The sequence below is a fragment of the Galeopterus variegatus genome, unplaced genomic scaffold, assembly GCF_000696425.1.
Source record: "Galeopterus variegatus unplaced genomic scaffold, G_variegatus-3.0.2 Scaffold5043, whole genome shotgun sequence".
In the NCBI taxonomy this organism is placed as follows: Eukaryota; Metazoa; Chordata; class Mammalia; order Dermoptera; family Cynocephalidae; genus Galeopterus; species Galeopterus variegatus.
In genome coordinates, this window is record NW_007731154.1 from 13293 (window position 1) to 25617 (window position 12325).

The 12325-nt window shown below is 35.9% G+C and overlaps 1 protein-coding gene across 1 annotated transcript in view; it reads right to left on the reverse strand.

Annotated features, from left to right (window-relative positions):
- LOC103604240 (coatomer subunit gamma-2-like) overlaps positions 1-12325 on the reverse strand; it is a gene marked incomplete at its 3' end in the record, with an annotated part of 44347 nt that overhangs the window by 8427 nt on the left and 23595 nt on the right. Inside the window, exon 5 of the mRNA XM_008588807.1 lies at positions 4804-4826. Within this exon, the coding sequence (XP_008587029.1) occupies positions 4804-4826 (23 nt within the window). The remainder of the gene's footprint in view (positions 1-4803; positions 4827-12325) is intronic.

A 12325-nucleotide genomic window follows, 5' to 3' on the forward strand; every position in this document is an offset into this window, starting at 1 on the left:
GCTCAGCCAGCGAGCGGCCGGTCTGTATGTGGGATCCGAACCCTCGGCGGGAGCGCCTCCGCACTTCCCAAGCGGCGCACTCGCGCAGTGCGCCACCGGGCCGGCCCAAAGTTATTGTTTTTCTATGTCAACTTTTATTAATTTGTTTTATCTTTATTATTCTCCCCCTTCTGCTTCCCTTGGTCTTATTTTATATTTTTTTCTAACTTCATAAGTAGAATACTTAATTTGTTTTTATCATTTTCTCACTGTAGCAGATACTGAACCCTGAAAACACATTCCAACCAGCCCCTTTCTGTTTGCCTTCCTTTTCTGGCTGGAAAACTAAAAATCAAACTTCCTGGGATACAGACATATGACTTAATGTCTACCATGCAGACATAACCAAGTGAGACTTGAATGTAGGAGGAGTAAGCAATGCATAGGGAAATAAGATCATGAGACAGAGACAGCTGCTTTCTCTGATATGACATTCTTGAACTTATCAGTGCTTAAGGCCAAGTGGTCATAGAAAAGCACGCTGCTAAAAAAGTTATGTAGTGTGGGCATTTTTCCCTGATGCACTTTTTCGGGTTCTGCAGGATGCAAGTGTGGTTCTCTAGACTTCCAAAAAATCTGTGAATTAGATTCTATTGTTAGCAACTGAGAACTGTGAACAATGCACTCATTTAGTAATTTAAGTGCTAACAGCCATTAATTTTCCTCTGAGCATAGCTTTAGTGGAAATCATAAGTATTTTAAAAATATTCTGCAATTTCAATTTTCATTTATATGTTGAACCAAAAGTTGAGGTTTTATTTTTCTATTATTTGTTCATGTCCTTTTCAAAACAAATTTATAGTTTGATTGCACTCTAATGAGATAATATAATCTCTACTATATTTCCGCATTCTGGAATTAAGGGGCTTTCAGGGGCTAAACGTATGTTGAATATTTTGTAAGTGTTCCGTGAACACCTGTAAAGGTGACTTTTGTATTATAAAGGTACAGTTTTCAGAAATAATTCATTGTTATAAAGTATATTATTCAGATCCTTTATACCCTTAGGGTTCTTTTTCTTCTTTTTATAACCAGGGCTGATACTACTTTATTTGTTTTTATTTACATTTTTGTGATTTTTATGTACTTTGATGTATTATTTAAATGATAAATAACAATTCACGGCAGTTCGATCTTCATTTTGGATATTTATAAAGTACCCTTTTTTTTGTCTCATTCAAAACTTTTTGCATTGAATTCACTTTTCTAATATTAATGCCATGACCCTTCAGTAGTGTTTGCCTTATATGCTTTCACCCATCTTTTTACATTCATACTTTCCATTACTTTGTTTTATATGCATCACGATATATAGCATGTAGTTGTATTTTTTTTTTTTTTTACTAATCTGTACTTCCTTTAATAAGCAATGTTTGGCGTTCTGTTAATTTGTTTTTTGGGGTTTTTTTTGTATCTCTATTTTTATTACTTCCTTGATTTCCTATAAGGCAGTGTTATCCAAAAGGAAAGTTTTCCACAATGATGGAAATGTTCTACATCATTTAATACAATAGCCACAAGCTACACGTGGCTATTGAGCACTGGAAATGTAGCTAGTGTGACTGACAAATTGAATTTCAAATTTTACTTAACTTTAAAGTTCATGATAAATTAAGCAGTCATACACAGCTACTGGCTACCTTATTGGACAATACAGCTACAGAAGATGTGTTTTGTTTTGCTGAATATATGTATGTTCTTTCTGAAATATGAAAGCTTTATATTCTAACTTTAGTTCTTTCTGTGGTGTTATATTAGTCCATTTCTGTTGCTTATAACAAAATACCTGAAACTGGGTGATTTATAAAGAAAAACAAAATTTATTGCTTACAGTTTCTGAAGCTGGGAAGTCCAGAGTCCATCTGGTGGTGACAGTGACCCAGGGGTCTCACATTGCAAGATGGTAGAAGAAGAGAGAACAGAGCAGAGAAAGACACTCTCCTTTTCTTGTAAAGCCCTCAGAACTACGCCCCTGACCACCAATTTTAATCCATTCACTACTGCATGGTCCTATAATCCAATCACCTCTTCAAGGCTCTTCCCTTCAATTACCATAATAGGATTTCCCACCCTCTCAACAGTCACAGTGGGGCCTAAGTTTCTAATACATAAAACTTGAGGGACACGATTCAAGCTTCAATGAGTTTTGGGAAGACATAATTCAATCCACTACAGCTGTCATAAAACTTTAGATGAAATAATTGAACTATGAAAGCTAAGAAAATTAAAGCAAATAAACTTTTTCTTCTTTTATCTGCTCTCCTGTCTATCTCTCAATTTTTGTTAGTATCACTTTTTGCATTATTATAGGCTACAACATTTATATTCTATCTTTAACCATAATTCCTACAGTGGTGTAATCTTACTTCTATAATTGAATAATTCAGTGCTCACTGCTAGCTCATTTCCTACAATCTGTCACAAATTTCACTCTTTTAACTTTTGGATTATTACAATTTGAATTTGTAATTTTGTTTTTCAAAAAAAAGCTCATAGGTGTATGGTTCCTGAATTCTTGTGTTTGAAAGTCTGCTTGTTCCGGTACTTGAATGACAACTTGCTTAGCTATACTATTCTTGGATCTCATGTTCTTTTTTGTCAAACCATTGGTTGTTCCCTATTCCCTATTCACCACTGTCACAGGAATTCTAGGTATAGTCCTCTCTGCCACCGTTAGATAAAAACAGTCCCAGCTCCTGACAGAAATCAAGGTCAATTACCTCTATGAATATACTAGCTCCTTTCTTTAACTTCATGAGCATGAAGAATCCAAAGTGACCCAATAGTAGTCATCATTCCAAATATACAAATTGGCTCACTTCCTGCCCCAGGACTTCTCTAACACAGGAGTGTGGGATGCCTGTGGCTGCACCCTGTCACTCAGACATGTATAATCCTGAAGTGTTGGGTATTTCTGTGCTGGAGACAATCCTCAACCAACAGGAACCAGGAGCCAATGGGTTAAATGTTTCTGCCCTTTCATCCCTCAAAAGCATTGTCCCCTGGGAAACAGGGCCTCTAATCCACATTAGAATGGGGATGAGATGCTGTCTTAGTCCATTCCTGCTGCTATAACAAAATACCTTAGACTGGGTAATTCATAAAGAACAAAAATTTATTTGCTCACGGTTCTGGAGGCTAGGTAGTCCAAGATCAAGGCACCAGCAGATTCAGTGTCCAGCAAAGTCCTGTTTCTCATAGACGGCACCATCTAGGTGTACTCACATGGCAGAAGGGACAGGAGGGAGGGAGGCAGCTCTCTGAAGCCTCTTTTATAAGGACGTTAATCCCATTCATGAAGCGTCTGCCCTAATGATCTAATAATAACCTCCTAAAGGCACCACCGCTTAATACTATTGCATTGGGAATTAAATTTTAACATGAGTTTTGGAGGGATACAAACATTCAATCCATAGCATATGCATAAATTCTACAAGTGGGTCACTGGGAGTGAGGGTGAGATCACCTCTTGATTCCAGGACCCACATACTGTATTTACTGGTGACAGTACCATATACTGGCCATCAATTCAATGCACATACTGCATCCTGGAGGGTCCAAACGGATTGCATCCAATCTCACAGGGTCCTATCTCCAACCTAGTACTTCAACTGAGCACCATCCCATTAGGCTGCCTGTTCCTACATGAAACAGAATATGGTAAAACTATTGGATCTCACGGTCATGAGCTCACTGTCACACTCCTTTTGTCATAAAATGGGTGACAATACCATGCAGATACTATGACAATAAATCAAGAAGAGCTATTTGTACCACAACTTGGATCTACTGCAAACCCCTTCACTTTATATTTTATGGTGTTTTTGATATGCAAGTTAAAAACAATTTTTATGTAGTCAAATTTATCTACTTTTTCTTTTATTGCCTCTGGAATTTTAAGTCATAATTAACAAAGCTTTACTCTATACTAAGGTTAAAGAATACATTCATGTTTTCTTCTAGTACATGTACAGTTTCATTTTTCTACATCTATAATCCTTATCCATTTGGAGTTTACTAATGTGTATGATATGAAACATGTATCTACTTTTATCTTTTTCCAAGCAGCTATTCAGTTGTCCCAGCATCATATTTTAAAAAGTATATGCTTACCCCAGTAATTAGAGATACCATCTTACTAAACAGTATGCCACCACACTAAATTTCCATATGCATTTGGGTCTAATTCTGTATTTTCTATTTGTTTCAGAAAATTCTGAAAAATGTAGATCAGCTTGACCAAGGTGACACATTACAAAGTCACCACATAATTTTATTCCACCGGTCTATTTGTCTATTCGTGTGCCAGTATCATACTGTTTTAACTGTACAGGCCTTAATGATTTACTCACTGGAAGTGAGTCCCCTCCTCACCCCATCTCGCCTAACCCACTGCCCAGGTTTTTCCTTTTTCAGTAAGTTCCTGGCTATTCTTACCTGTTTGGTTCAACTTGCTTAACTCTACAATATAACCTGTTGATATTTTTATTAGGAGCACATCGAATTTCTAAATTAATTTAGGAAGGAGTGAAATTTTTATAATGTTGGCCTATATAAAAACAGAGCATATCTTTACATTTGTTTAAATGTACTTCGAGTTTTTCAGGAGTATCTTAGTCTGTTTGGGTTGCTATAACAAAATAGTATGGACTGGGTGGCTTATAAACAACAAACATTTATTTCTCACTATCCTGGAGGCTGGGAATTCCCAGATCAAAGCACTGACAGATTTGGTGTCTAGTGAGGACCTGTTTCCTGGTTCACAGATGGCACCTTCTTGCTGTGTCCTCATATGGAAGAAGAAACTAGTTAGCTCTCTGCAATCTTTTTTATAGGGGCATTAATCCCAATCACAAGGGCTCCATCCTCATGACCTAATCACCTCCTAAAGGCCCCACCTCCTAATATCACCACCTGGGAGGTTAGAATTTCAACATATGAATTTTGTGGGGACATAAACATTCAGATCATAGCAGGCTTTTTAACTTTTTTTCCTCTTATAAGTTTTGTACATTTATTGTCAAATTTATTCCTATGTATTTATTTAATCTTTTTGGTGGTTGTTGTAAATGGGGTCTGTCTACCATTATGTCCTCTATAAGTTGTTTGTTCATATGAAGACTACTGACTTTTATATCTTAATTTTATATTTTGCTACCCCACTAAATTCTTTTATTATTTGAGTTCATTGTATCATTGATTATCTTGGGTTTCCAGGTATTCTATCACATCATCTTAAAACACAGATAGTTTTACTTCTTTGTTAATGTATTCTTATATTCAAATTGCTTTCTCTTGTCTAACTACATTACTTAATACTGTGGTGAACAGTAGTGAAGATAATGACCATCCTTGCCTTATGCCTAACCTTAGTGGAAACACCTGTAGTGTTTCTTCAATCAAAAAAACAAAAGGGTCATTTTTGGCAACCTGAGGATTGAATTGTGTCCCCCAAAGTCCATGTATTAGAAACTTAACCCTCTACTGTGACAGTGTTAAGAGGATGGGAAATCCTACTACAGTAATTGAAAGGTGGAGCCTTGAGAAATGATTAGATTGTGAGGACTATACCCTGTTGAATGGATTAACCCACTGATGATTTAATGGTTGTCATGGGCATGGTTCTGACGGCTTTAAAAGTAGAGCCAATGAGGAGTTAGCTCTCTCTTGCTTCTGCTTTTTCTTAGTGGGATACACTGTGTTGCTGAAGTCATCACCAAAAAGGCCCTTGCCATATGTGTTCCCTGGACTTTGGACTTCCCAGCCTCTGAAACTGTAAGCAATAAATTTTGTTTTCTTATAAATTACCCAGTTTCAGGTATTTCTGTTATAAACAACAGAAACAGACTAATACATTGTACTTCCTAAGAAAATTATCCATTACATCTAGGTTTCAGACTTATTTCAAAGAGTTCAGTAAATTTGTCTTTTTATATTTCTTCTGTCTCAATCATTATTTTTCCCTTGTCATTCCTTATTTTGTATAGTTATGCTTTCTCCTTTTTTCTTGATCAATTTAGCAAGTGGTTTGTCTATTTTGTTAGTTTTTTCAAAAAGCAAGATTTTAATTTAATTAGATGTATTTTTCTATTCTTTTCCTTGCTAATTTGTTTTTTATATTACTTCTATCATTAGGGTGAAGCATTTGATATATATAAAAAATATCTACCCTACTAGAATGTTGTTTAGATTGTCTATGTGCCACTTATTTTTGTCTACTTGATCTCTCTTGTACCAAAAGTGGATTAATAAAACCTCCTCTTATTCATATGTTTCTGTCTATATCTCTTTGCCTCTCCCATGGTTTTTGCTTTATAAAAGTTGGTGTGGTTATTTCTTGCATAAATATTAATGTCTCATACCTTCATTGTGGATTATGGCTTTAAATTATTATAAAATATCCTCTTTTTTGTCATGTTTAATTCTTTTAACCTTGAGTTCTACTTTGTCTAACATCTCCTTTACTTTCTTTTTGTTTCCATTTTCCTGTTATATTTTTGTCCATCCCTTTATTTTTTGCTTCTCTGAATTACTTTGCTTTACATGTGTCTCTTGCATATATCAAATGCACTGGGTTTTGTTCGTGAGCCAAATTAAATTTTTTTCTTTTAATATATGGGTTAACAAGCCCATTCATACTTATTGTTATATGCCTGATGTATTTGATTTTAGCACATCTACAATTACATGTATTCTGTTATACTTGCTATGTTTCTATCTCTAAGAGATGTGTATGCTTTGCTTTTAAAAATTTGGTATTTAGGAAGATTTGGATTTTTTTTCTAGTAAATACCTTTGTAATCAAACTTTTTTTGAGGACCTTAGTTCCTTGTTTTTTCATTTAACTTATTATGCATGGATTAATGGGGTTTGGTTTTTCTTTCAATACTTTTTAACATCAGCCTGTTGACTATGAGCTTTTTCTATTTTACTCCTTCCCTTTCCCTTCTCCATTTTTTAATCATATTGCTTCTTTGTCACAGTGTATAACATTTGTACATTAGTCTTCCACCCTCATTTCCACTGTTTTACTCTTATATGAACATTTGGGTGGACTTTATTTGTTTTAGGGACAGTGAAGGGGTTATAAGTCCTCTAATTTTGTGGTTCTCTTTTGTCTTCAAGGACCGTAAATACCTGCCTTTCCTTCTTTTTCCTCTTCACCACCTGATTGGCAAAAGGTACTTCTTTATTCTTTTCTTCTTTTTTTTCTTCCTGGAGAAGTATGTGTTTGGAACACTGTCCCTTTATATTGTGCTGGTCCTTTTAAATTACACTTGCCCCTTTATATTGAGTAACTCCCTTTAAATTATGTGCCTGGCCTTTTATGTTGTGTTTAAACCTTTAAATCACGTATGCTTTGAAATCTCTTTCCCATAGTAAATCCTCTGATCTTCCCAGTTAGTTTTTTAGTATTTTCAGATTTACAACAATTTTAATCTTTCTGGTGGTTGTTCTAACTCAATCTTTGCTAACCTCCCTCTTCCACCTATCCTGCAACTTTTATGGCTGGGCATTGCTTGCTCCAAGGCTTTGCGGGTGGGCAGGGGTTGGAGGGGAGACATGAGGAAATCACCTCTCTAGAACGTGCTGATTTTTCTCTTTTTACTCAAAGTTGTTTTGCACTTTTTGGTACTCTCTGTTTTCATGTAATTCTGAGGGTATGGTTTTATGTAGAACAGTTGTAGTTGTAAAACTATTTCCTATCATTTAGGAAAGAGATTTTGAGAGGTTGATTAGTACACAGCCCCCACTGCCTTCAACTAACCAGAAGCCAATTTGTGTCATTTTACTGGTGTGTTTAGACCAATCACAGTTAATGTGATTACTGATACTGTTGGATTAAAATCTACGGTCGGTCTTGCTAGTTTGATATTTATTTGTTCCATATGGTTTTTTTTTCTTTTTTCCCCTTTTCCTGCAGTTTGGTTAATTAAACATTTTTTATTTCATTTTATCTCCTTTGATAGCTTATTATTTATATATCTTAAAATTTTTTTTTAGTTGTTGCCCTAGTTGTTTTAGTTGTTTACAATTTGTACCTTTACTTAATTAGTCTACTTTCAACTAATAAATCACTTCATGGCTAGTATAGGACCCGACAAGAGTATATTCCCAATACTGCCCTCCCAACCTTTCTACAACTGTTCACAGATATTTTACTTTTACATATCCTTAAACACATTACACTCTCCTATATTGTTTTAGACATACAGTTATCTTCTAGAAAAAACTTTTAAAAAGAAGCAATGTGAATGTTAATTTGCCTTCACTTATTCCATTTCCAATGCTTTTCATTTTTGTGTAGCTCCAAGTTTCTGCTTGGTATCACACTCCTACCATCTGAAGAATGTCCTTAAACATTTCTTGTGGAGTGAGACAGCTACCAATAAGTCCTCACAGTTTTTGTTTGACAAAGAAAGTGTTTACTTCTCCATCATTTAAAAGATATTTTCACTAGGTACAGAATTACAGGTTGACTCTCCATTGCCTTCTAGCTTGCATGTTTTCTGAAACAAAAAGTCTGATGTATTCTGTTGCTGTGTATATAATGTTTCTTTCTTCTTTGGCTGCCTTCAAAATGTCCTCTATGAATTTTCTTTTTGGTACTTTGACTGATATGCCCAGGACATGTGTGCATGTCCTGCTTGGTCAAACCAGGGTATCAAGAGGAAAAACAAGCATGAAACTCACTGATGTTATATTGGTCATTCATTAAGTATCACTTTCTCTCCCCAATTCACCTACTATTATTTACTTTTCGGAGGCCTCACGTGGTTGGTTTTCTATATCTGACCAGAGTTTTTTTTTTAATAATCCTTGGGAAAAATGGGCTGCAGTGTCCTTACTTCATCTTGGCTAGAATTAGAAGTCTCCTGGCTTTCACTTTTATTCATTGTTGTTCATTTCATTAGGTTTTGGAGAAGGAAGTTTTATGACTTGGCATCTTTTCATCATCTTTCCTCAAAAGTCTGCCACAATTTCATTTTAAAAGAGAGTTAGTGTTAATCCAAATAAATCAGGACAGTTGGCTTGCTGCGCAGGAGAAAGGGAAAGGAAACAGGAGACAGAAAGGTTTCTCAGCACCCATTAAACCCACCTTTCTCCACTTCTATCTATGTGTGTGTGCTTTCTTGAGATAGAGAGGAAGGTAAATAATCTGTATGATCCCAACCCGTTGCCTGAAGAAGAGAGAAAACAGAGATCGTCCTTTGTTTAATACAGGCCCTGCTGTTTAATACAGGCACTTCTCCAGGTATTGAAGACACAAAGTTATAAGACATAGTTCTTGTTCTCAAGGAACTAATAGTCCAGAGGGCAGAGAAACATGTAAAGAAATAATTACAGTACAATGTATTAAATACTAGAATAAATGTAAAAACAAAGTGCTATGTGAGTAATAACAGAGGAGACAATGACTAACTGTCAAGAAGAGCAGGGAAGTCAATATTTATCATGATATGTATTTGAGCTATGTGGAAAGGAAATAAAATAATTCCAGGCACAGGGAGAAATATGTACAAAGATACAGGGTATCAAATAGCATGATGAGTTTGGGAAATAGCAACAGCACTGATATGAAGCCCAGGGAATGCCAATATTTAAATGCCAATATTTCTTCTGAAAAGCAGCCACTTCTGAAGTAGAATAAAATGGAGTAATCAGAGATGACAGGAAATTCAGGACTATGGTTTCTGAAAGCCAAAGATGGCAGAACTTCAGGAAGTGTTTAACCATGTTAAAACTGGGAGAGAGGTCAGGTAAAATGTAAACTGAAAATTTGTTTTTGGAATTTAGAGGTTACTGAAGATATTTCAGAGAGGAGTTTCACTACAGTGATGGCTAAATCAGATTATAATTGTATCTCATTTCCTTTCTTCTTCTAAATGAAGTCCCGAAGTCCTGGCAGTAACCCCTCAGAAGTAATCATTCAGAGACAACTGTAGCATTCTAATAAAAAAAAAATGTTTCGGGCTTGTATATTTCTTACCAAGCAAGTGGATGAACTTAGCTTCTTAGCTCCCTCAAGAACCTTAAAGTATTTTCCTACTCCTACCCAAATCCACACATTATTCTCACAATTCATTGCAAAACTGTCTGCCTGTTTCTACATCAGTTTCTAGAACCCCTTTATTTCTTCCTAAATCGTGGTATATGAATTATTCATTTGACTTTCTGAGAATAGGATATAATTTATCACATACTGATACCCATCCCCCACACTACTTCCTAATGTGAATGATGGATCATTCCTCAGAACTCAATCCCTGAATTCTAAGCAATCTTCCAATCTAGACTTTCATTAGGTGGGTCCCGTTAGAAGGGGTTTCCCTTCTAGTGATGGGTAGAAAAGTATGACTAGATTGTGAATGTACTTGACAATCCTTAAACAACTAACTAAATCTCTTCATGTTTTTTTAAACTGAGTTATAATTTATATACAACAAAAATGGACAACCTAAGTGTTTGGTTAAATGAGTTTTGGCAGTTGTGACCACCCATGTAACCTCTATCCCCCCAAAATACTGAACATTTCCATTACTTCAGAAAGTTCCCTCATGCCCATTCTAGTCAATTTCCTCCAACCCACCAGACTTCAGGTTTCTATCACCACAGATGAGTTTGGGCTATTCTTGTAGTTCATATAAACAGAATCATCCATCATGTACTCTTGTCATCTCTGATTACTCCATTTTTCTTTGTTCCCTAGTCAATTTCCTCCAACCCACCAGACTTCAGGTTTCTATCACCACAGATGAGTTTGGGCTGTTCTTGTAGTTCATATAAACAGAATCATCCATCATGTACTCTTGTCATCTCTGATTACTCCATTTTTCTTTGTTCCATCATAATGGTTTAGAAGTTTATCTGTACTGTTGCCTGAATCAGCAATTTGTTCTTTTTTAGTGCCAAGTAGTAGTCCATTGCATGAATACACCACAGTTTGTTTATCCATTCTCCTACTGATGAGCATTTGGGTTGTTTCCAAGTTTAGAGCTATCATAAATAAAGCTGCTATGAAATTCTTGTACAGTCTTTTTTGTGGCTATATATATTCATTTTCTTTGAGTAACTATCTAGAAGTGGTATTACTGGTTACAGGGTAGGTATATGTTAACTTTATAAGAAACTGCCAAACATTTTCTAAGGTGGTTATACCACTCTACATTCCTACCTACAGTGTATGAGAGTTTCAATTGTTCCACATACTTGGTATTGGAGCAGGCTTTTCGATTCTGGTATTGTCAGTCTTATTTATTTTAACCATTCTAGTGGGTATGGTATGATACCTCAATAAGGTTTTAATTTGCATTTCCCAGATGTCTAATACTGTTGAGAACATTTCCATGTGCTTACTGGCCATTCATATGTATCCTTTTGTGAAGTGTCTGCCTTCAGGTTTTCTTTTCTTTCTTTCTTTTTTTTTTTTTTCGTGGTGGCTGGCTGGTACAGGGATCCAAACCCATGACCTTGGTGTTATAACACCGTGGTCTAACCAACTGAGCTAACCGTCCAGCCCTAGCCTTCAGGTTTTCTTAATCTCCAAGGTTTCCTAACAAGCTAACATAGTAGTCTAAGTATATAGATTGGTCATCTACAATATCAGTTTTCTATTCCTGCTGTAACAAATTACCATAATTAGTGGCTTAAAGCAACACAAATTTATTACCTTATAGTTCTGTAGGTTACATGTCCAACAGAGGTCTCACTGGACTAAAATCGTTATGTCATCATGGCTATATCCACTTCACATGCAAAATATATTCACCCCATCTCATTTTATCCCCCCAAATCTCAACACACTGCAGCATCAATTCAAAGTCCAAAATTTCATCTAAACCTCACAAGCTTAAAGTCCCAATCTTATCAAAATTGTCTAAATTAGGTATGGGTGAGACCCTTGGTATAATCCGTCCTGAGGCAAAACTCCTCTCTGTCTGTGGATCTGTGAAAGCACAAAACAAGTCCCCTGCTCCCAAAATTCAAGAGTGGGAATGCTACAAGGTAATAGTTACAGACATTCCCATTAAAAAAGAGAGAAAATGGAAGGAAAAAAGGTCCCTGGTCCCAAGTAATTTTGAAATCCAGCCACCCAAACTGAAATAGATTTCTACATAGGCAGAATTCGGTATAGTTCCCAGTTCTACCCTACAGGCCTGCACCTCTGCCCTTGAAGTCATCCTCCCTTTTTCATAAAGGGTAACTAGCATGCATTTAAAGCTGAGTAGTTTTATCAGCCTGTTTCCTACCTGTAGAATTTTAGGGCTCTGACAGCCTTCTTTCA